Genomic DNA, 25,024 nt, shown 5'->3' on the forward strand with positions numbered 1-25,024 from the left:
AAAAGCTTAGGTACCCTAACAGTATTTTTACGTCTACTATTTATTTTATAAATCCTAGTCTATTTGTGATTCAGTGTGTAATATGCAATTTATACAAGGTGTTTGGTAATTAGTATATAATGACGACACGTACCCATGCTACTTTGATCTGATAAATACAATGCTGAAGTAAAATAACGAAATAAAATTATACCATACATTTTTTTTTTATGTCCAAGTTTTCATGGCCCTAATGTGCCCTAACTCACTGAGATCGTTGGCCTCGGCCTATCTAAAGATGACCAATGATCTCAGTGAGTTAGGGCACGTTATGGTCATGAAACTTTGACATAATTTTTTTTTAAAATTTTGTATGGAATTTATTTCATTATACTTCAGCATTGTATTTATCAGATCAAAATAGCATGGGTACGTGTTGTCTTTATATACTAATTACCAAACACCCTGTATAATATACTTAGGTACCCTATTTATTGCTTTTAGTTTACTTGAGCTTTAAGTGGTTAGTTAATTTTCTACTTTTGTAAGAATAAACTTTTCTTTACATTCCATATTATTTCATAAAAAGCATTCAAAATGCTAAATATCTATTTTGTAATCGTCTAAGAACTTGTGGAAAATTTTGGAGGAGTGGTTGTTAACAGAATTTTTGTATTTTCATATAATATAGGAACTTTCTCCAAGTAATTTTCTTCTTTTTAATGATCGGGCCACATTAAGGTTAACGTCAATGCCCAACAACGCCATAAATCCGCTGATAATAATTAATGCGTTAAACTGATGTTAAAATCGTCTAACGCCAAACGGCAACGTGAATGTCGTTGTAAAATTAACGCGTTAGGTAATGGCTACACCTACGGTTAACGGCCATTAACGCGTTTTTCAACGGCGTTTACCGTCAATGTAGCTGGGCCATATTAGTAAAATCTTGGATGAAATTAATATAGCTATTCTGTGGTAAATTCCTCCTCAAAATTTTCCACCAGCTCTCTCTATACATAAGGGGGTGATAATAAAAACAAAAATATAATATTATTTCAGTAGTTTTATACAACCTTTAATACATATTAGGATTATACAAAATAATAAATAGAAACGAAACCATGATATGGTTAACAAATGCGCGACTAAATGATGAATTGAACAAATTAACACCTTTTGAATGAAGAAAAATACTGGAGCAAATATACCTGAATAATATATCTAGCAGAAGACACTTACGCGAAAAATAATAAATTAAGTGGGACAATATTTAGAACTTAAAATCATTAAATTCATTGAATCAGTCTCAATTTATTGGACATTTTAATAACATTCAATTCTGATCAGAAAAATATCAGTTTTTTCAACATAACAGAAATAAATAACTGGAACTTTTTATGAAGCCTACTCTACATTCGCCGCCGTGAATTTTGTATGAAAATTTCAATCGCAAAATGTTTAAAAAAATTCACAACTTTTCGTAGTCTTTTAAAGCTTGTCCAAGCCGAAATGACGCGCTCCATTACATAATTTAGATGTGAGTGCAAATACAGATTTTTTTAGGGATCCGTACCTCAAAGGGAAAAACGGAACCCTTATAGGATCACTTTGTTGTCTGTCGTGTCTGTCAAAAAACCTAGGTATAGGGTACTTCCCGTTGACCTAGAATCATGAAATTTGGCAGGTAGCTAGGTCTTATAGCACAACAAAAAAATCCGAATACCGTGAAAACTGTTCACGAAAACTTTAATTCACTAAATCACATATAGATGGCGCTGACCGTTATTAACTTGCACTGTTCTGCACAAAGGTGTTAGGTATATCTTGTACAATGTTACGGAACCCTTCGTGTTTGAGTCCGACTCGCATTTGGCCGGTTTTTTTACTATAAAAGATAACTGAAAATTGGTACTAAAGGTTATAAAATAACATTTTCAAAACATATTTCGAGTTTTAGTTTTTTTTTATTTCACCAACTGAAGTAACCAAAGTAAGCTTAGTTGCAGTTAAAATTGGAGTAAATCACTGTCATCGGAGAGGGTCTTCTCCACTTGCAGCTTCTTCAGATGCTGGATAAGTTCATCGATGGACATCTCCCCGTGCACTTTGTTGTCTCGAGTGCGCACGTTCACTGTACGAGATGTCTTTTCCTTTTCGCCGACAACTGAAAAACAAAATCATTCAAAGTCAAAATGTATTTATTTGTCTCTTATGCCACATCAGTGACTCTACCACTGGATGCGGAATGAAGATTCTACTGAGAAAAGCCGGGAATTAAAATTGACATTTTGTGTCAATCGTCTTCTTTTCTTGTTTGGTGGTTTTTGTAGTGCCAGACCAGCACAATGCAAAAATAATCCTCGCGTTGACAAATGTGTCATCACTATCGTTTCGTACCGAGTATACTATCAGCGCCAAAATGACGATAGCCACCTGCTTCAAAAACAGGCCGGCAATAGCAAGTCCAGCGTACTTAGGTCAGTGGGGAGGAGTAAATTCCAGTCACGTAAAACTGACATTTTGGCGCCCATTATTTTGAATGCAGTAGTTTTTTTTCTATCAGCCAGCAGGGAGAAGTGGCGAATGCTAGTGGGGCGTATAACATCTGCCCCCAAAAACGTCACTTCGTGTGACCACGACCGCTCTGCTTAGTGTTACGACGCAGAAGAGTTGTTTTTTTTTTTGGAAAACTAAGAAACATTGTACTCACCTAAAATATAGTTGAACTGCGCGAGCTGAGCGTTCCTCACTTTCTTGTTGAGTGTGTCTCCCGCATCCGTGTCCACCTCGCACATGAAGCCACTGGCGTTTAGAATCTCGTTCACCTGGCAAAGAAAAATACCATTTAAAAAACGATTTTATCGTATTGACCATTTATTTTTACTGAATAAATGTCAAAATATCAGTAAAACAGAAATAAAATTCAAATAGCGCGGTTCGCTGAGGATCACTCAACAAGACTTTCTGAGGATCGCTTGGAACGTCGATTTGCTGAGGATTGTAAGGGCGTTTACGCCTTGCATCCGATCCGAATCCGTGAAAATACGTACCGAAGTAGTCATAGAACTATTTGTATTTTAGCTTACTTCCGACTTCCGACATCCGAGTTCTCTACGTCATCCGTGAGAATATCTCGGATGTGCATGGATTCAAATCGGACATATGACGTAGATATGTCAAAGATGTACACTGAATAGCTTGGATTTGGATCAGAGATCAGATTAGTGCGTAAGTAATATCTAAGTTTGGTCCGAGTTTTTTATATCCGTATAACTACGTAACCGCTCTAAGACTTACCGAGAATCGCTCTGCATGATTTGTTAAGGATCACCCGGCGTGACTACTAAGAATCACTCGGCACGATTTGCCAATGAACACCCGGCATGACTTGCTAAGAATCGCTTGGCATGACTTGCTAAGGATTGTTCTATGAATCAATGGTGCACAGTTTAAAAAAAAAAATTAAGTTACAACAGCATGTTTGTTTGACTCACTTGTACTGCGTAGTCGTCGAAGGCGGGTCCCACGGGTACCACGCGCGCCTGGCGCGGACTGAGCCAGAAGGGCCACTTGCCGGCGTACGACTCGCTGAGGATCGCGATCATTCGCTCCACTGAGCCGAGGATCGCCCTGTGGATGATCACTGGACGTTTCTTATCGCCTGTTTCACTGAAAAAAAAAAAGAAAAAAATTTAGTGCGTTTTTACGTGTAATTTTAATAAAGACGATTTCAAACCAGCGTTTTTAGGGTTCCGTAGCTCAAAAGGAAAAACGGAACCTTTATAGGATCACTTTGTTGTCTGTCTGTCCGTTGTAAGTCTGTCGTGTCTGTCAAGAAAACTTATAGGATACTTCCCGTTGACCGAATCTTGAAATTTGGCAGGTAGGTAGGTTTTATAGCACAAGTAAAAGCAAAAATCCGAAAACCGTGAATTTGTGGTTATATCACAAAAAAAAATTAAAATGTGTATTTTCAATTTTCAAAGTAAGATGACTATACCAAGTGGGGCATCATATGGAAGGGCTTTATCTGTACATTCTTAAACATATTTTTATTTATTTTTAAGCATAATAGTTTTTGATTTAGTCCATACAAGTCATTACCTCACATAGCTCAGGTTGAATCTCTCAGGCAGCTGGAAGTCTAGTTGTATGGTGGCGCACTGATGAGATCGTTTGAGAGCGTCCTGTATGGTGATGTCTATCTTGGGCCCGTAGAACGCACCATCGCCAGGGTTTAATTGCCATGGCTTGCCGAATTTGTTCAGCGAATCTTCCAGAGCCTACAAACATCATACGAATATTATTATTAATGCAAAAGTGTTTGTCTGAAAGCTTTTTACGGCCATCTGTTAAATCGATTTTGATAATTGAATTCCGGGGATGGATACTGGCCTCGGGAAATCAAGCGTTGCAAATGCGACTAAATTAATGCCAAAAATTCAATTTCAAATTCAAAATATTTTTATTCAATCAGATTTTTCAATGTACATACTTTTGAATCGTCAAAAGAATCTACCACTGGTTCGGTATGCCTTTCCTACCAAGAAGAACCAGCAAGAAACTCGGCGGTTGCTCCTTTCAAAGATTTGATATACAATGTTATGCCATGTATAAAAGTAATTGAAGTCCCGCGCATTGCTGGAGCAAGCTTCAGGTCAAATCCACGCTCTTTTATCATTTACATAATCTTCGATTGTATAGTATGCTTTTCTCAGGTGCATAGTTTTAAAAGTAGCGATTCTGCATCGCACGTTAACGAAACGCGCTACTGAATCGCTAGTCACAGTGGGCGACCTCCTTTAATCTCTAAAGGTGGTGTTAGCAACAATAACCTAAAGTCCATGTTAGAACTTAAACACTAATAGGAATTTAGTCCTTGCTTCCTAAAGTTTTATAGGCATTGAACACGCACCTTTTCAGCTTGGTTCCAACTGGCAAGATCTCCGAGGTACTTCTCCGGTCTGGTGGATAGTTTCAATTGGAATGTGAATCCGAATGTCCCATATACAAACTGTAGGAACTCTAGACAGCCGACCTGGAATAAAGATAAGTATATGATAGATAAAGATTTGATGTTGAAAAAATCCGCTAAGAATTTGATAATCACACTGGCAGTGTGTGTGTGTGTGTGCGTTTGTGTGTGTGTGTGTGTGTGTGTGTGTGTGTGTGCGTGTGCGTTTGTGTGTGTGTGTGTGTGTGTGTGCGTTCGTGTGTGTATGTGTGCGCGCGTACATAATTGTATATTAAGTGCGTGTGCATGCGTTTTGAAGTATGACGTGTGTAAACAATATAGCAATCTGAATTCACTATTTTCAAATAAATGTTTAAAGTTTCTACAGAGCGTAATAATTATCTCTTATTTTTCTTTCTAGGTATTTTGAAGGATAAAATATCTCAGAATGAAAAGGGTTTGGCCATAGTCTACCACGCTGATCAAATGCGAATTTGCAGACCAGTATACAATATAGTATAGTAATGTTACATACTTAATGAATTTTTTTTTCTCTTCATATCTCTTCCATCTGGGATCAGTCCTTGGACTATGAACAGATTTGAGGACCATTAATGTTTTAACAGTTGAGGCTTTGCACATCCAGCGATGTGACATCCCTTCAAGATGCAGTATTACTATATGCTGGCCAACTTGTCCTCTTAAGGCGGAACGTGCTGTAACTGGCATCCAGAAGTTGGACTGCTAGGCTGTGTATACTTAATGAGTTAGTAAACAAAAAGCAAGCTTACCATTTCCTGTTCAATATGTTGCGGCGTGCAGAATATATGCGCGTCGTCCTGTTGGAAGCGTCGCACGCGAGTCAGGCCGGTGAGAGCGCCGCTTAACTCGTTCCTGTGTAGAACTCCAAAGTCTGCCATACGGAGCGGCAGTTCTCTCCATGAGCGAGTACGGTTGTCGAACATTAAGCTGAAAATGAGAAAAAAAAATCGGTCAAGTGCGAGTCGCACTCGCACACGATGGGTTCCGTACTATCGTACAAAAAACATTTGTTGTTAGATCAAATTCAAAATATTTTTATTCAATTAAACTTTTACATGTGCTTTTGAATCGTCAAAATAATCTACCACTAACCAGTGGTATGAAACTCGGCGGTTGCTCTTTTCAAGTGTTCAATTTACAATAATATGCCATACTGTACTATACATGCAATAGCAGCCCCGATTATTGCTGGAGATCGGCAATAGAAATACACAAATTTGCACAACTCTTTATCTATTACGGATCACAAGACAGACAGACAGACGGATGGACAACAGAGGTTTAGTAATAGGGTCCCATTGGCAGCCTTCGTGTGCCGAACCCTAAAAATAAAGTTAATCCCTTGCTCCAAACTCCAAAGCAGAGTGATGGAAGGACAAAGCAACATACATACTTTAAGAAGGTTACCTGTAAAAGATATGCAATAAGGCTGTCTTTGCACCCTTTTGCATAGCTTTTACTGTCGCATTTATGATAAGGATAGTGTGACTATTTCTCACCAATGTCCAGGACAGTTCATGGGCTTGAGTGCGAAGGTCTCCTTCTCGATTTCGAAGGAGAACATGTTCTCAGCGTAGTGCGCCCAGTGGCCTGACGTCTGCCACAGTTTGGCGTTGTACATATTCGGTGTCACCACTTCGTGAAACCCGCGCTTCCTTAAAGTAAAGTTAAAATAAAGAACATTAGCCAAGTAATTATGACTTATATTCCCCTTTCCCCTCCAATTAAGCGTAAAGCTTGGTCTAGGACAGGTAGGTGCAACTATAGTACAATGGGTGAACCTTTTGGACCTTTCAATCCGCTCCTTTAACTGTTGAGCTATCGGGGCTATTAAATAAAGAAAAAACCAGCCAAGTGCCAGTCAGACTCCAGCATTGAGGTTTCCGTACTCGGATATTTTTTCCGACATTTTGCAAGATAAATCAAAAATCATTAGACATAAAAATAAACTAAAAATCTTCTTAGAATGTACAGGTAAAGGCATTTCATATTATGATACCCCACACTTGGCATAGTTACTTTATTTTAAAAATTTAAAATACTAATTAAATGTCCATGAACATATTTTTTTTATGATGTAACCATGAAATTCACGGTTTTCAGATTTTTCCCCTTGAGAGAGACTTTAACACAGGCATAAGTCACTCGCCTTCGTGAATTGCAAGGACTGTAAATAATATAAAATATGAATTTATATACCTGTATTCCTCCCTAATGAAGTTAACTAGTGTGTTGTATATGTGAGCACCTCGGGGCTGGAAGAAACACGAGCCGGGAGACAGCTCATGGAAGAAGTATAACTCTTGCTCCTGTAAATAACCAGTATATAAAATCATTACTTTGTCTGCGTGGACTACACAAACCAACCCCTATTTCGCCCCGTTAGAGCAGTTACTCACCCGATCCAAGTCCATTAAGATACATTCCGAAGAAATCATTGAACTATTTATATGGTAGCTTATGAACTCTCTGTCATTCGTGAGAATATCTCGGATGTGCTGGATTCAAATGTGACATCTGAAGTAGATATGACCAAGATGTCTACTGAATAGCTTGGCTTTGGATCAGAGTTGGATTAGTGCATAAGCAATATCCAAACTCGGTTCGAGTTTTTTATATCCATATTTTCAGTTTCAGATCAGATGAATGCGTAATTGCTCTAAGAGGATAAAATTGGGGTTCGAACATTTAGTATTAACAAATAGCACCCAAACCTGAGGAAGTTAACTAATAAACTGTTTAAAACACTTAACCATTGCTTAAGTCGAAATTCCTCGAACACTTACAAAGCAATTTGCTTCCTCTTTTCTAATCCGAACTGCTAGGATATGGAACACCCTTCCGGCATCAGTTTTCCCTTCCACCTATAATATGGGTACCTTCAAGTCAAGAGTGAATAGGCAACTTCTAGGCAAGCGCGCTCCATCTTAGGCTGCATCATCACTTACAGGTCCTGCAGGTCTGATTGCAGCCAACCAATCTATATAATTTAAAAAAAAAAAAGAACTACTCACCCTGCCAATTTTCCTATGGTCCCTCTTAGCAGCCTCTTCCTGTATGACCTCCCATTGCTTCAACTGTTTGGGGTCAGGGAATGATACTCCGTACACTCTCTGCAGACTTTCCGCGTCTGCCTTACCCTCCCAGTACGTTGAAGAGTTCTACAATTGGAACAGTATAAAATTGTATTTAGCTGATATAAGCCTGACTAGTTTCAAACAGAGTCCTTAAGAAAAGTCTATACTTAATATGGAAATCACTCACAATAACTTAAATATCAAAACAGTATAAAATTGACCATGTCTTGTAACTAAATATCAATGTTGGTCTGTCTGTCTGTCTGTGCCTCTTTACCTAAGCGTTTGCGCATAGTTCATCCAATTGAGTTGAAACTAAGGCTGAGATCTATGGAGAGTGCACTTTGACCTTGCTCAGACTTAAGACCCTGCTAAAACGAGACAGTGTTATACCGCTGGCATAAATAGGTCTCTTTTTAACTGAAACTTAAGTCTAAGCAATGTCAAAGTGTGCTCAGCTCAAAGACAATTACACTTAGTTGAAGATTTCTGAGAAGTACAAAAGGGAAAGGAAGGTATTTAAAATGGTCGCCAAATAGAACAGTTGGTTTGGGGCCGCCATCTTTTATCGACTCTACCCCTGGTTCTAAATGACCTCATTATCAAAAAGAACTAGTAAGAAACTCGGCGGCTGCCAGTCGGATTCTTACCTTAGTGACCTTGAAAGCTTTGACCTTCCCAGTATGCCTGACATGGGGCCCTCTACACAGGTCAATGAGCGGTCCACATCTGTACACGGTGGTGGTGGGAGTATCCACCTTCTCCTTCAGGATCCTGACTTTAAAGGGGTTGTAGTCAAACATTTCTAGTAATTGTTCCTTCGTCAGCTCTAGCCGTTCGAAGTTCTGCTTTTCTTTTGCTATCTTCTTCACCAGACCTTCTATTACGTGGAAGTCTGTGGATGATATCTGAGAAAGATAGTTTTTAAAAGGTAGATTTTATTTATTATTTATTTATTTATTTATTTTTCATGTACCAAAATTGTAGTTACAAAGTTATGATAAATTAAGCTATGTACAAAGGAAATGTTACCTAAGACTTTGGCTGCATAAAATTTGGATCAATCTTTGGAGAAGGGCAATTTATGACTTCTAAATTTCTCTGATCTGGTATGGTGGGAGACTACGGTGGTGGCTAGTTATTACCACTAGTTACCGACAAAGCCATGCTGATAAGCAGTTTAGAGTTCCAGTACCATGTAGAGACCAATAAGAGGTACAGGTTTAGTAAAAAAAAAACTGTCTTACTCCTTTCAAGTTAGCCCGCTTCCATCTTAGATGGTATCATCACTTACCACCAGGTGAGATTGCAGTCAAGGGCTAACTATGGAATTAAAAAAATAGTTCAATGTTCACAAATATACCAGGGCTAGTTAGTAGGGCAGTTAGTTAGTTTCCTTACCCCTTTCTCTGGATAAAACATGTCGTAGTAGAAGCCTTCTTCTATCGGTGGACCATAGCATAAGCATCCACCATACACCTGTAAAATAAAAAAAAATCGGTCAATTGCGAGTCGTACTCGCACACTAAGGGTTCTGTACTATTATATAAAAAATAACACTTGTTAATTTTTTTAATTTTTATGGTGGCCATTTTGAAATTTTTACTATCTATCATCTTCCTGTCACGTTTGTCTATCATCTTTTTTTGGTCAACTCACCCTTTCCATGGCCTCTCCAAGCATATGTGCCGAGGAATGCCAGAACACAGCCTGTGCATCTGTGTTGTCCCATCGTAGGAGCTCCAACTTGCAGTCCCCTTCCAAAGGTCTGTCCAGGTCCCACAGTACATTGTTCACACGAGCTATGATCGTTGAATCGGCTAGGCCTTGGCTGAAAACAATTCAAAATACTAATATATATTATACATAGTTAGAGTTGTTATATTATACATTATTTACAATGTTAGTTATTACAAAAAACAATTGACTGGTATTAGTGAAAAATTTATGGGATTTTTTAAAGATTTTTTTATTTTCATGCCAGGAAAGAAAAAGGACTTTATGTTAACAACTTTTAATGTATTTATTTATAGATTCTGTCAGAAGATCCCTTAGCTACTAAATTAATGCAAAAAACCGGCCAAGTGCGAGTCAGACTCGCGCACTGAGGGTTCCGTACTCGGGTATTTTTTTCAACATTTTGCACGATAAATCCAAACCATTATACATAAAAAACAAATAAAAATCTGTTTTAGAATGTATAGGTAAAGCCCTTTCATATGATACCCCACTTGGTAAAGTTATTAGAATTTCCCAACAGAGTCTACAATAAATTACAAAAATAAACAAGAAAGAAACTTACTATTCACTCCAAAACTCGCTTGAGAGCAAATAAATAAGGTGTCATATTTATTGAAAATTGCCAATTAATAAACAAATGATTAATTTGTGTATGAGCTATTATAAGCTGCATGCATAATCTAAATAGCAAAATATATTCCAGCTTTATTGGAATTATTTATTTGATGGCACTTTTGTTTGAGGATGATGAAGTTGTTACACTTTTTAAACTAAATACACTTAGCATGCAATATGCAATAAATGTGAAAATGACTTAATTATCAATAAAATAAACAGTTGCTTTCAAAATTTACTTCCAAAGTGAAAATACATGATATACCCCTGGGTTAGCACTTAGAATAAAAGTATACCATAAAAATATCATACCTAATACCCTTGGCAACATCATAAGGTGTGGTCCTCCACGCTTTTGCCTCTACTGTCTTCCCATCTGGTAATGTAACAACAATACTTAATTCAGGCTTAGAAGCTAACTGCTCTTCATATTGAGCCTTGTACTTATCCCATAGATCTAATCTTTTCTGGATGTACTCCGGCCAAGGGTTCAGTTCTGAAGCTCCACCACCAGAAGGTTCGTCTTTTTTCTTCTTTTCTTTCATTGCTTTCTTTTGGGACTGTAACAAAAGAAACCATTACATTGAAATAAGATGTTGGTTGTCTCTTATGATGACTTTTTCAATATCAAAACCTATCATTTCCTATCAGATCTAAATCTAAATATCGAATGGTACTAAATACTAATAGTACTGTTAGAGTAATTTAGTACACTGCTTGTATTGTACTAGTATGGAGTGATAGAAAAGTGAGTACACAAGACTTGTAGTCATTTCACAGGCAATAGGTATTAGATTAGATCAGTATAAGCATATACCCATGCATAGACAAGTCCAGAATAGCTAGAATCCATTGAGAAAAACTTTTGCAGCGATTTAACTATTGCTGCCTATGATTACATTACAGTGACAGATTTTTAGAGTATTTTAGAAATGTAGACAGGCTTTAAACTGATCGTGAAAGTCGTGTTTAGGTTATCGAATGCAGTGAAAGTATAGGATGATGAAATACTGTAATAATGGGTTCTAACATTAAAACTAATGTAGTTATTTCTATACTAATAGAGTAGATATGTGGAATTGTGAATAAAATAGTTTTTTTTAATGTATTTGTTCGCATTTCTTGGAAATCCTACAAACCCATGTGGCATATGCAGCGTAGTCCACTTTGAGGCGGACCACGCAGAGTCTATGTAATTTTAACAATTTCAACATCACTGATACAGCTAAATAGGTGTGAAAGTTTAATATAGTGCACAAAATCCTGCCTTTTCGTTTATATTTAAATTCTGAACTTTTTCCGCAGCCGAGTCACCCATGTTGTCGATTTCACGTTTGACAGCACTTTGACAGATTGAATGACGTTGTCATTGTAATGTCATTTCTGCCCACAGAATAATAAAATCAAAGACAAAATAATTTGTGATTAGTGATGGGCATTGTGGGCTTAATGCTTTCTGTACACGATGCAATGTAGATAGTGCAAGTTACAGTGGATCCGAGGATTTTCCGGTAAAATCTAAAAGTTTATCTGGTAACTAGTCTATTAGATCCAAGTAGCAAGTTTTAATGGTAAAAATCCAAATTGTTCTATGATAATCGTTAATTTCGGACTTAAAACCAACAACCAACATTCCGAACCAGTCCAGCAGTTGTAGATGCATTTGACGATTCAAAAAATAAAATATATTTTTATTGATTTGCTCACTTGGTAAATCTTAAATCCTGGAAGCCCTTAGGCAATAATTATGCAGAAGCATTTGCAGAAGTTTGCTGGTTTTCTTTTCAATGCGAATAAAATTATTAAGAAAAAATGAAGATGTCTATCAAATCCTGAATTTGTCTAAAAATTTTGTCAATTTCACAAATTAGCCAGTCCAGCAAAGTTCAGTGTTCGAAATTGAAATGTAAGTACCTAGTAAGTAGAAAAAGAATAGTGAAACTATAAAAAATCGAAAAATTTAATTTTGTGTGGAGGTATCAACCACAATGACCTTGCACAAATCTCGTTCAAAGGACACGTTACATCACATCCTATCCTCGTTCAGGCAATTTGAGAAAAAGCTTGACAAACTCCAAGATGACGTCAGCTACCACGGTCAGACCCTCGCCGACCTTAGCGTGATGATCGCCAATCTTTCAGGCGGTACATTGTACGATGCGAAGGCTAACCACGATAAGGGTGTGAGTAAAACCACAGCAATGGATAGCTTCCACTTCGATGAATCCGTAAAGCCCAAACGAAAATCTTTACAGCCTTTGCATCTACCTTCTAAAGTGGCAACAAAAAGTTTTCAAGATCAGAACCAGAAGTATGGAATCAAACCATCTAAAGAACCAGAACATTTTTGCAAAATGGCATCTGTTCCTAAAACCTCTATAGGAGCTAAACGCGTTCAAAGACCGAAAAAAGGTGAGGCTCCTAGAAAAGCGAATCCTTTAAGATCTAAGAAAGCTTCCGCAAAAAAGTCGAAAAGCCCAACACGAAATTCGGACCATCCAAGTCAATTTAGACGTCCATTATTTTGATCACCAGTTCTTATAGGTACCAATTAGAAAATTGTACAGCTAAGTATTTCTTGAAAGTTACTAAGTACTAGGTTCACCAAAAAAATGTACTTAAATAAAAATTCAAATGTATGGAAATAGTTTTATAATTTTCCCAAAGCATTTTTGAGCAGGTCTTGGAAAATCTATTCTCGACCGCAAAATCGTTATCCATCAGATGAGATTGTATGATCTCAGGATCATAGCACAAGTGAACACAGAATCAGATCTTGGAGAGACAAGAGTCTAGACTAAAAGAGTTTGTCTGGTGGGAGGCTACGGCCGTGGCTAGTTACTATCCTACAGGCAAAGCCGTGTCAAGCGATTTAGCGTTCCGGTACGATGCTGGGTCCTATCTACCTGCCAAGTTTCATGATTCTAGGTCAACGGGAAGTACCCTATAGGTTTTTTTGACAGACACGATAGACAACAAAGTGGTCCTATAAGGGTTCCGTTTTTCCTTTTGAGGCACGGAACCCTAAAAACTAGTGCCAGTTCTTGTATAATATACCTACTTGGTTAAAATAATGTTTTTCTCCATCGCTGACCTAACATCAGTCCCCATGCGGCATGTTCCGCAGAACAAGCCTCACTCAGGTCTAAACTCGATCCGATAATTATTTTTATGGGGAGGTTCAGAAAATAATAATATTACAAATGAAGGCAAAGCATTTATTACGGCAATGGTTATTTAATACCTAGGTATTACATTTTACGTTTCACGAATTTATCATTCAATCCAGCAGTTCGCCGAGTACTTCTGAAAAAAATATAAGTAGGTTAGAATATTACCATTATTAATTATAATTAATTAGGATGGAAATTTACTGGAGAGATTGATTAAACATGCAATCCTCAATGCCCGAGGATGGCAGGTTTAATCAATCTCTATGGACTGCACAAATTTCAAACCCCTATTTAACCTCCTTAGAGGTCAAATTTTCAAAACTACTTTTTAAGCGGATATCTACGTCATAATAGCTATCTGCAAGCCTCAATATCTCAACGGTCATAGGAGCGGACTGAAATCCGGAAGGTCGGCGGTTCAAACCCCACCTGTTGCACTATTGTCGTACCTACTCCTAGCACAAGCTTTACGCTTAGTTGGAGGGGAAAGGGGAATGCTAGTCATGATTAGAATGGCTTCTGTCAGTCAGCTTTTAGATTTCTTACATTTTGTGCATCGAAATCTCAGCCAAAAGTATCAGCACAGCAACTCCGATGCCGTAAATGATGAACAGCAGAACTGGTCGAAGGTGCTCAAGATTGACGCTGCTGAAGGCGGCTACGTTGCCGGTGCAGCGTGGTTTGGACACCTGCATGCGGTTGTGCAGTGCCATCTGGATACCGGATTCGTGGATACGCTTGAAACTGGAGAAAAAGGCAAAATTATCATTCCCTCACCCGCACGAACCGTGCTGTTTTTTTGGATAAAACTAACCTATGCTCTAGCTAAGTATGCTAAGTTGTAATCTAATGCATGGAAGTGTGTCTGTTTGCTAGGTTTACACGGCCCATCCGTTTAATTGCACAGGAATAGCTTGCGCCCCGGGGATTGACATAGCCTTTCTTTGTTCCGGAAAATCAAAGAGTCCCAGTCTCACTGTATTCTTAAAGAACCTAAATCAACGTGGATGCTGTCGGGGGCATCATCTGTTTGATACAGAGATAACTTGCAGACGGACAGGTTTGCACAGGATTTTTAAAAACCTAAATCCATGCGGAGGAAGTCGCGGACATAATTTAGTAGAGAAATAAAATATATGGGTACTCACGCAACTTTCAGCAGCTCTATATAAGGTGAATGCTTATAAACTGGCACGTATGGATTCATCCCTTCCATATAGTCCACCTCCATGAGATCACATTTCTCTGTCTCCAGGAAAGACTGTTCGATGCGTCGGTAGATAGACCCCATGGTGGAGTATAAGGCAAAGTGACCCTGGAGCAATTCCAGACCATGGTAGTGATTAATACTTTTGCTGCAGAGCTGATGGCCGTTGGGGCAGACGTGTTCTGGAGTGGAGACCGCGTATCTGCAAGCGCAGTGTGGGACGATCTCCAACCCGCTGGACTGATGACCTCAAGCAAATAGCGGGAAGTGGACGAGGACAGCGGAGGATAGTGTGTGGTGGCGCGCACTTGGGAATGCCTATGTCCAGCAGTGGACACAAACAGGCTGATTGAATACTTTTATTTCTCCATTAGGTACCACTATTGGAATCTAGGATGAAGCTATCAGACCATGGCCTGCCTATTGCGATATCAATTTGCTAATTCGTTGAGATATGTCGGTCGCTTTATAAATGCATCATCATGATCATTATTATCAACCAATAGACCTCCACTGCTGGACATAGGCCTCTTGAAGGGTCACAGGCCACTGTCTTGCGCCGCCTGAATCCAGCTCCTTGCAACTCGATTGATGTCACCTGTCCACCTAGTGGAGGTCTTCAAACGCTACGCTTTCCGATACGAGGTCGCTATTCTAACACCCTGGGACCCCATAATAATTTGTGCATATAGTTTTAGAAAAATACCATGAATTCAACCAAACACAACAACCGGTAGAAATTATTCGAATTGTGACTACGAGTACCTAAACGTGCTAAGCGGGTATTAAATAGGGTTGCCTGATGCCCCGTATTTTAGGGTACAGAAGGGTAAATCAAGCTCCCGTATATTTTACAAATTCAGCGTCCTAGCCGAAGCCGACTCAATACCGTGAAGACGGAATTACAAGTTAAATACATATAATTTTTTAAGTTAGCATGCAAAGATTTTTATGCATTTGCTTCACAAAATGAAGAGCTTATTAAAGCTTGTATTTTCAAACAATAAGTAGGTATTAAAAAAAATATGTAAAACACTGTCACCCGTAAAAAATCTAAAACCTCGTATTTTTGATGCTAGTAACCAGTAAATCAAGAAGTGGGAGGTGGCAACCCTAGGTAGTAAGTACTCACTTGTCGTAGGAGCTCTACACCTTCATCCAAGCTATAAAATTGAGCTTTGCCTTTTGCTGGCTCTACCTTACTGTAAATAAGGCGTCTTACTGCGTCTTTATTACCCTATAAAATAAGTAAATCACACTAATATTATAAAGGCGAAAGTTTGTATGTGTGTGTGTGTGTGTGTGTGTGTGTGTATGTTTGTTACTCCTTCACGCAAAAACTACTGGACGGATTTGACTGAAATTCGGAATGGAGATAGATAATATCCTGGATTAGCACATAGGCTACTTTTTATCCCGGAAAACCAAAGAGTTCCCACGGGATTTTGAAAAACCTAAATCCACGCGGACGAAGTCGCGGGCGTCAGCTAGTACATTATAAGTGCCGATTTCACCAACGTCGAGTGACGTTTAAATCAAGGAATAAACGCAATAAATTGGCCGTATTGACAATTTTTGTGCTAAAACCCTATTGATTTTGAAAGCGCCGCCCCCCTGAAAGCCTGTCAAAATATCTTTACTCTCGGATAAGACTGATGAGATCAGTCCTAAGTATAAAATTTTTGCGAGTCAAAGTGCGAGTCAGACTCGCGCATTCAGGGTTCCGTACTCGGGTATTTTTTCCGTTTAAAAAAAAAATCTGTACAGGTAAAGCCCTTTCATATGATATCCAACTTGGCATAGTTATCTTACTTTAAAAATTGAAAATAACTACTTATTACCTATTTGTTCATGAACACTTTTTTTTGTGATTTAACCACAAGTTCACGGTTTCCAGATTTTTTCCTTTACTTGTGCTATAAGATCTACCTACCAGCCTTTCATGATTCTAGGTTAACGGGAAGTACCCGTTGAACAGATAGACAGACAACAAAGTGATCCTAGAAGGGTTCCGCTTTTCCCTAAAAATGAACGTCTCTATTTTTTATTTTATTTAATAGGAAGCCAACGGTATACAAACAAAAGTAATTATGACGACTTATATAAACTTAGGACTATCAATGTATACTCACTTACGGGCTAACTCAACATACTAACTTCTAAATAGTAAAACTTAACCTAAGACATTCTTTGCATAAAATCTATAATAATTAACTAATAAAATATTAAAATCTATAATTAATTAATTTTTACGAGACATTTCACCGCGTTTAATAGCCTCATCGGGTGACAGAAGGGCTGGCTCATTTTTTGCGCAACGGATCAGCCTGGCTGTCCAACGCGGAAATGCAGCCAGTATTCTTGGCACCATTCCACGCGGGCATGATTTGTATAGTAATTAGATAAGGCTAGCTTTAAGTTTTATTGTAATATTTTCATTAAAAAAAAAAAATTAACTTAATTACTCAATAAGCCAATTAACACAATACCTTCAGAACAAAATAATTGGCATCCAAATCGACAGCCGCAAGTGTTAATTTGGAGTGAGCAAGATGTTCCAGGGTCTTTATAGAGTTCGAGGAAGCTTGAAGCAGCACAATAATGTTTGCAGAATACGCCGCGTAAAGCGCCATCAATGCGGTGAACACTACTAATAGGATAATACGTCCTAAAAATTAAACAAGTGTAAATTAAAAATTTATAACACCCCCGACGAGTGAAGCTTACAGTAACTAGAAAAGACCGAAAAGACCTGATAACTTTCAAACGGCTGAACTGATTTTCTTGGACTATTCCGCGACATCGATGTTCCGCGCCTACTATCTGAGTTTCTGAGTTTTCCAAAACATCATTTTGAAATAAATAATTATGTATTTAGGCAACGTCCATCTTGACAGCTTGACATTTGTCAATTGACATCATATTATGAACCTAACGGTTATCTAACCTTCTTTTCTACAAGAAAACTAGAAAAGAGCTGATAACTCTTAAACGGCTGAACCAATTTTTTTGGATTACAGCTAAGAACACTCTCGATCAAGCCACCTTTCAAACAAAAAAAACTAAATTAAAATCGGTTCATTCGTTTAGGCGCTACGATGCCACAGACAGATACACAGATACACAGACACACAGATACACACGTCAAACTTATAACACCCCTCTTTTTGGGTCGGGGGTTAAAAAGACAGGTCATTATTTGTCAACAAAGGGGAAATCTGAATATACTTACCCAACTTTCCAAAAACCGAGGTTTGCAGGATTTATTTCCACTTAAACCCTATCATTGACATTTGACCATTTTTAGCGTAGGTCATTTTCAGTCACCGATTCTCGCCCACGGCAGCTAATCTATGGTCCGAAACACACCGAAACCATTTTGCTCAACGTTTTGCACTGCTAACTGATGTTTAATGGCCTTCCGGCGTCCGTTTTTCCTCCAAGTACCTACATATAAACTACGCACTACGTACTACGTACTAAGAATTTCTTTTCAAAAACTCTCAAAAACTTTTTTCCGGAGACTCGTTTCCGGATCCTCTAGTAGTTATGAAATAGTCAGTAATTGTAGGTATAGAACATAACTGAGCAGGCTTCTTGTGGCTGCGGTAGTGGAGCCAGTGGCGCACCCTGCGCACGCCACTGGCCAAAGCCAGGGTAAACATGAGGTATGAACTTATTTTCTGGCAGGTCACAATGGAAAATATGTGTTGATTTATTACGACTAGGGTAGGCAGTACTTTTATACCTCTATGAGCTGCACGCCACTGAGTGGAGCGATGCGGGAGGGTGATAGTTGTCACAAGTTGACGAATCACTGAGCTCTCGCGTGACGTCATCACACCCCTCCCGCACCACACCCCTCCCTTACCTTTGCACTACCCCAGGAACCTACTCAGTTATGCCAGTAGCCTTTTAGTTTTTCAAAATATTCTATGAGATTTTAGCTCACCAGAAAGCTTCTTGGGTTCTTTAGAACAACCTTGTTGACTGACGGCGCAGATTGTTAAAAGTGTTGCGTCTCCAATGCTACCATCAAGTTGAGTTTCATCCTATAACATCAACATAATAACATCATAATCATCATGTAAAGTATTAGATGAAGTGAAGTGGTCAAAAAATTAAAAAAAAAAAACTGACTTCAATAACCTCCCCCCCCCCCCCCCTTCTCTTCTTCCCCCCCCCCCCCCCCCCATTCTAAGAGGAACGCATGTGCTCGATTATAGGCCAGCAATAGGTTGATCATGATGATGATGTTGAAGTGAAAATGAATATAGCTTTTAATCTAACTATAGCACTTAGAACTATACTTAGTAAGTTAGAATTTTATAACATGTCGATAGTGAAAACAACTTCAACGGCTGTTCTGTTTGGCGACAACTTTACATATGGGCCAACGTTCGCGCCATTTCCGTCTTAAAAAAATCTGGAATTTCTTTCGATGTGTCTACCTACATCTAAAGAAATTTTACTTCAAGATTCGATGTGCGACAGTTTTATTTTACAAAAAAAAAAAAACTTACCGCACCCATTACAGAGGCCTCCCATTTAGTAGCAATACAAATAGTGATACAAGAAACAATAATGCAGACGATGACCGCAATCCAAACGTTGAGCGAGAAAGTGAGGGTGAAAATGTTGGAGACGAAGGAAAGAGGCGGTTGGCGAAAGATAAACTTGGTTTTGAATTTCGAAACGGAACTGGTGAATACGACAACGCTCAGTCGTTCGACAAACGGAATGCAATTTGTTCCTGCAAACGGAAATGTAATTACAAGTGTAAATTAAAAATTTATAACACCCCTAACAAGTGAAGATTACAGTAACTAGAAAAGAGCTGATAACTTTCAATCGGCTGAACCGATTTTTTTGAATTATACCTAAAAACACTCTTGATCAAGCCAAGCCACCTTTAAAACAAAAAAAAACTAAATTAAAATCGGTTCATTAGTTTAGGAGCTACGATGCCACAGACAGATACACAGATACACACGTCAAACCTATAACACCCCTCTTTTTTGGTCGGGGGTTAAAAAGTCGATATCACAAACAACAGCTACCTCAGTCAAACATTCTGAGATCATTCTGAGCTCGAAGATTTGTTATAATACTAGATGAGGCCAGCGAATTCGTCTGCGTGGATATATGTTTAAAAAATCCCACGGAAACCATAGACATTTACGGATTAAAAAGTGACTTATGTATTAGGCCAACAGCCAAATCCGTCCAGTAGTTTTTGCCTGAAAGAATAACAACATACACACACACATGGTATAAAAAACATGGAACTCAGAACTCTGAATCGGAAGGCCCAACGCTATCAAATGACTCCTGATAGTGCCTTCAGATGAAAATGGATCATTTTAGAGTTAAACTAAGATAAATAGATCGTTTATGTTTTTAACGAATTTGAATTTTGATTTGGAATGTTTCTAGAAAAATCGCAGATTTGTATCTTTAGAAATTAATAAAAAATTGGGTGTCTGTAAAGTCGGTTTACTGACGATAGTTGAACGTGACAACAAAGGCCGATTGTGCTTCTTTGTCGCTCGTTCCGCGCTCTCGCTTGCACTTCAAGCCTTACATGGAACGCCTCAGAGCGAGGTAACGCCGCATGAGTCATGTTTTTTTGTGCGTGCAGCCGGCTCTATCGAATTATAAGACGTTGTCACGTCAAAAAAAATTGTGTACGTCGTGTGAATGTGATCCGAGCGAAGCATTGTTACCTAGATCAGCTCTCCCTCTGTTCAGGTCGTCTATCATGCCGGACCACTGGCCGTTCCTCTTATATCCCCACCTATGGCTGAAGATGTATCGTGGTGTAGCGTTGAGAAATTCTAAAGCTACGCGAATGTTCATCCAACATAGCTTTGGTATTGAGTCGTATTGAAGTTCTCTAGAATAAAGATGAAATGATTGAAGATCAATTCAATTTTTTGCAATATCTATTGGAGCCTACATCGGATAACTTATGAGTAGGTAGGTACCTACTTACTCATCATGAGAATTTTTAACAGGGCTCTCTCCGTCACTCGTTTCATACAATCGTAGTTCCAATTTCATTTGAATATTAAGCAACCAAAGTCCATGAAATTTTGCAGACATATTCTAGAAACAAATATCCGTGTCTGTGGTGTTTTAGATTTTTCTAAAAATATGTAGTTTTAAAATTACAGGGGCCGAATATTTTGACAGAAATCTCAAGAACCACAGACATAGATATTAGTCTCTAGAATATGTCTGCAAAATTTCATGGATTTTGGTTGCTTAATATTCAAATGAAATTGGAACTACGATTGTATGAAACGAGTGACGGAGAGAGCCCTCTTAAGATAAAGGATGTGGGTAATACTTTAGTTAAGTAACTAAGTACTTTAATTTTTTTATTTCTGTTGAGAGTAGAAAAGTGTTGTGAATTGAATTATCTATACTAATAAATAAAATTGGAGTGTCTGTCTGTAATTTCGAAATAACTACCGCATATTAAGGTCATATGGTTATTTGAACGATACTATAACCGAATCACACGTTTTTAAAATTTTTGTCTGTCTGTCTGTTTGAAAAGGCTAATCTTGGGAACGGCTGAACCGATTTTGACGGGATTTTCACAGACAAGTAGAGAATTGACCAGGGAGTAACATAGGCTACTTTTTTAACCGACTTTCAAAAAGGGAGTTGTGTTTGTCTACCTATGTACACCGAAATCTCATTTGCGTCATTTTTTTTTAATCGATAGAGGAACTTTGCGACATTGTTTCATAAAAAATTTGGAGTCCAACTCCTCAATCCTGATGCTGCAGGGGATCTGACCAATCCACGCGGGCGAAGCTGCGGGCATCAGCTAGTAATAAATATTTATCTTACAGTCTATCTTCTCTAGGTAGATGGTACTGTGTGGAGTTGCTTTCCTGTATAACATTTGACACGGTGAGTGGATGGCCCATTATATCTTGTCTTCGTCTGAACAGCTCCCTGCGAGGTCTTGTATCTATTAACTTGGAGTCTTTCCCATTGTATTGACCTCTTGGGTTAGAGTGCGTTGGACCAAAGGTAGATGGTTTATGTACTACAAAAGAGGGTTATAAAGATACGTTTTTAGCGATGCCAAATTGAACCAATTGTAAGAATTCCTTTTTATTTAAGCGATAATCTTAATCAAATTTTCGTTTTTGTTGATGCTCGACGGTATTCCTTAAGGTGGAAGCGACGGGTCTGCCCGCGAAATTCAAATTTAATTTGGTTTTCGCAATTTGTAAACCAGTACGACAACGTAGGCTTATGGCATTTTAATTGCGCTAATGGCAGTATCATCCTCACCGTCCGTTTATAAAAATCATTACTTGAAAGGGTCCAGTTGAAGAAATTAACTCTAGTATCGAGTATAGCTCACAAATTAGTCGTTACTAGAGCAAATTTCTTAAACTGGATGTCTGAAAAATATTTTATTACTATTTTTGCAGGAGCTATTTATTACTTTTAAATATTACGTTAAGTACCTTAATATTAGTGATTTGTTTAGTAAATATTTTGGGGTCTTACGTTCAGTTAATGTAAAATTATTTTCATTCCGTTCTGCTAACACAAAATCACTGTCAGCTAATAAAGGGAGATCCAAAAGTTGCTGAACTTTTGACTGGTTCTGATTTTGATGATCATGTAGAACTAGCCAACGATACGGGAAACGTAGAAGTCTTGAATCCTAGAATTGTCGAAAGAGTTAAGGACAGTAAAAGAAACAATAAAGATAAGACTAGAAATGTCTTAAGTATTAAAAAATAGTTTTTTTTTTTACAGGTTACATACGTTAAAAACTGCTTTTGAGTGCACACAGTCTAAATCTACAAGAAATAAAATCGTGTGATCTTGAAGATAACCACCCTCTCTATAATTTGACGATACTCTGGTGTTTAAAGCATTAGATAATTCTTTAGTCAGTTTTAATGTTTCACCTGAAAAAACATTACTTAGTAATAAAATCATAACTTGATCGAAGAGCAAGCTTTTGAGAGCAATAGATAATGAAAATGAAATTAAATTAAAAAACACAGAACTAAAATGAAAACACACTTTATAATAATTGTACCTGCATCAAAAAAATTATAATACACAACAATTAAAAAAAACACGAAAAACATGAAACTTTACAATAGGTGGGTTTATAGTTGTATTTTTCTGTATTTGAGAACATCAAGTATAATTTATGTAAAAAGCAGGGGGTAAACTCGAACCCGGGCTCGCACCTTTAATTTTTCGGAGTTATGTGTTTTTTAAGCAATCAAATATCACTTGCTTTAACGGTGAAAAAAAAACATCGTGAAGAATCTTGCATGTCTGAGATTTTTCCATAATGTTCTCAAAGGTTTGTGAAGTCTGCCAATCTGCACTTGGCCAGCGTAGAAGACTATGGCCTAACCCGTTATTAGTATATTATCTATGGGCCTAACCCTTTTCATTCTGAGAGGAAACTCGTACTTAGTGGTGAGCCGGTTATGTGATGGTCATGACGATGATGACGAAGTATAATTATGTACACAGATACAAGTGTAAATTAAAAATTTATAACACCCCCGACAAGTGAAGGTTACAGTAACTAGAAAAGAGCTGATAATTAATTTCGAACGGCTGAACCGATTTTCTTGGATTATAGCTAAGAACACTCGATCAAGCCATCTTTCAAACAAAAAAAAACTAAATTAAAATCGGTTCATTAGTTTAGGAGCTACGATGCCACAGACAGTTTGACGTGTGTACCTGTGTACACACGTCAAACTTATAATACCCCTCTTTTTGGGTCGGGGGTTAATTAAAATAGATATTTTAAAAAGAACGCTTACTTTTCTTCCAACATAAGTTCCTGTAGATCAGACTCGTAGGTTTAAACTCATTTTGAATGAAGCTTTTTACAAAATTAATTGTGATCATGTCTTTAGCGTGTACATTCAAATTAAAATTGAACAAAAACAAAAGCCAAATTATTGCTCTTCTCATATTTTCTGTTTCTTGAAGCCGATTTTTTTGAAAAGGTATTGTGGTGAAGACCCTATATTACTTCTGACTTTATGAAATGAAACGCCTTATAGTATAGTTAATCGGGCTTTTATATAATTTCTGTAGCTCCTTCTAGGCACCTGCTTAATGTTAATAAATCATCTATACATATAATAAAATTGTAGAAAAGTGGTGTCTGTACAATGGAAATATATAAAAAAAAAAGTAGCAGGGGTTGTTATTATATCGATGCCGAACCCGAAATTGTAATTAATTTTTTTTTGTCTGTGTGTTTGTGCACGCTAATATCAGAAATATCACTAATATATTGTAGTAAGCTTCACTTAACATTTAGTGTTTATTTCATGTCAATTGGTTCATAAATAAAAAAGTTTCAATTTAAAGAATCACGGCGAACATTTTTAACGAACAGAGTACTTACACGCCTCGCGCCTGAGCGTCCGTGGCTATATAAAGCGCGCTGAGAGCTATTCCACGCGAACGAAGTCGCGGGCACAGCTAGTAAATCATAAGTAATAAGTATGTTTGTATGGCTGGACTCTTTTCTTTTTTAAGTGTCATTGTTTTTTACATTACCTAAATACTTCATTTAGGTGATCCGAAGTCATCTGTAGTTAGTATGAATAACTATCATCCCCTAATTATTATACTCACGTAGTATAATAAAACAGGATCGTATTCTTCTTTTATCTGTGTTTATAACTGTTTTACCTATATACTTAGTGAATTCCATAACAAAGGTTTACGTGTATAAAAACTTTCACATTGAGTTTTAAAACTCGTGCAAAATTGGAGTAAATCTACTAGTCATAATAGAATAAATTTTGTAATGTTGATAGGAACAGTCGAAGGAAATTCGCGTAAAAATAATTATAGATTCCGAATCGAAATTACATATAATTGCCAACTTGGTAAGCTTTGGCTACATAAGACATAATTATCATTTTCGTAGCCGCTTCATTTATTTCCTAAATGTCTAAGCTACAATTAGTGCTATACTGTTGATAGTAAATTATTCTTCTACTTGTGCCTACGTGGTCCTAAGTTATTTATATTCTGCTTGTTTTAAAGTTGCAGATTTTTCTTGGTTCTTCTTTTGTCTCTCACCGTCATCCTGAAAAAATATAACATCGTTATTCTGTTAAAATCTCCTGTCAAGGAATCTTAACTTACTTTTATAACTATTTAAAATACCTATGTTTTGGAAGATTTAAAAAGCATCTCC

General features: G+C 37.6%; 3 protein-coding genes across 4 annotated transcripts in view; 1 reads left to right on the forward strand and 2 right to left on the reverse strand.

Annotated features, from left to right (window-relative positions):
- Positions 1-1,027: 1,027 nt before the first annotated feature.
- LOC123875728 (threonine--tRNA ligase 1, cytoplasmic) lies at positions 1,028-11,767 on the reverse strand. 2 transcript variants are annotated; one of them, XM_045921740.1, is made up of 14 exons: positions 11,678-11,767; positions 10,723-10,970; positions 9,715-9,886; positions 9,457-9,534; positions 8,706-8,963; positions 7,993-8,139; positions 7,178-7,287; positions 6,478-6,633; positions 5,728-5,905; positions 4,898-5,020; positions 4,087-4,265; positions 3,477-3,651; positions 2,693-2,807; positions 1,028-2,146 (listed from the first exon to the last, which is right to left on the reverse strand). In XM_045921740.1, exons 1-14 carry the CDS (start codon positions 11,726-11,728, stop codon positions 1,989-1,991), a joined length of 2,148 nt encoding a protein of 715 aa, XP_045777696.1. In that variant the 5' UTR covers positions 11,729-11,767; the 3' UTR covers positions 1,028-1,988. The 2 variants fall into 2 exon arrangements, with proteins under 2 accessions (XP_045777696.1, XP_045777695.1); XM_045921739.1 differs by having other exon boundaries at positions 11,550-11,754.
- A 163-nt stretch (positions 11,768-11,930) lies between these two features.
- Positions 11,931-13,049, forward strand: LOC123875764. The gene has a single exon (XM_045921806.1). The coding sequence runs from the start codon at positions 12,399-12,401 to the stop codon at positions 12,936-12,938; it is 540 nt and encodes a 179-aa protein (XP_045777762.1). The 5' UTR covers positions 11,931-12,398; the 3' UTR covers positions 12,939-13,049.
- A 578-nt stretch (positions 13,050-13,627) lies between these two features.
- LOC123875831 overlaps positions 13,628-25,024 on the reverse strand; it is a 31,024-nt gene continuing 19,627 nt past the window's right edge. The window contains exons 13-25 of the mRNA XM_045921877.1: positions 24,875-24,913; positions 23,625-23,830; positions 22,594-22,739; positions 22,330-22,489; positions 21,655-21,856; positions 20,517-20,686; positions 19,314-19,543; positions 18,743-18,842; positions 17,280-17,458; positions 15,923-16,027; positions 14,732-14,898; positions 14,130-14,327; positions 13,628-13,716 (exon numbers count right to left, since the gene is read on the reverse strand). Of these exons, the coding sequence (XP_045777833.1) occupies positions 13,662-13,716; positions 14,130-14,327; positions 14,732-14,898; positions 15,923-16,027; positions 17,280-17,458; positions 18,743-18,842; positions 19,314-19,543; positions 20,517-20,686; positions 21,655-21,856; positions 22,330-22,489; positions 22,594-22,739; positions 23,625-23,830; positions 24,875-24,913 (1,957 nt within the window). The 3' untranslated portion in view covers positions 13,628-13,661. The remainder of the gene's footprint in view (positions 13,717-14,129; positions 14,328-14,731; positions 14,899-15,922; positions 16,028-17,279; positions 17,459-18,742; positions 18,843-19,313; positions 19,544-20,516; positions 20,687-21,654; positions 21,857-22,329; positions 22,490-22,593; positions 22,740-23,624; positions 23,831-24,874; positions 24,914-25,024) is intronic.

Source organism: Maniola jurtina, chromosome 20 (assembly GCF_905333055.1).
Source record: "Maniola jurtina chromosome 20, ilManJurt1.1, whole genome shotgun sequence".
Lineage (NCBI taxonomy): Eukaryota > Metazoa > Arthropoda > Insecta > Lepidoptera > Nymphalidae > Maniola > Maniola jurtina.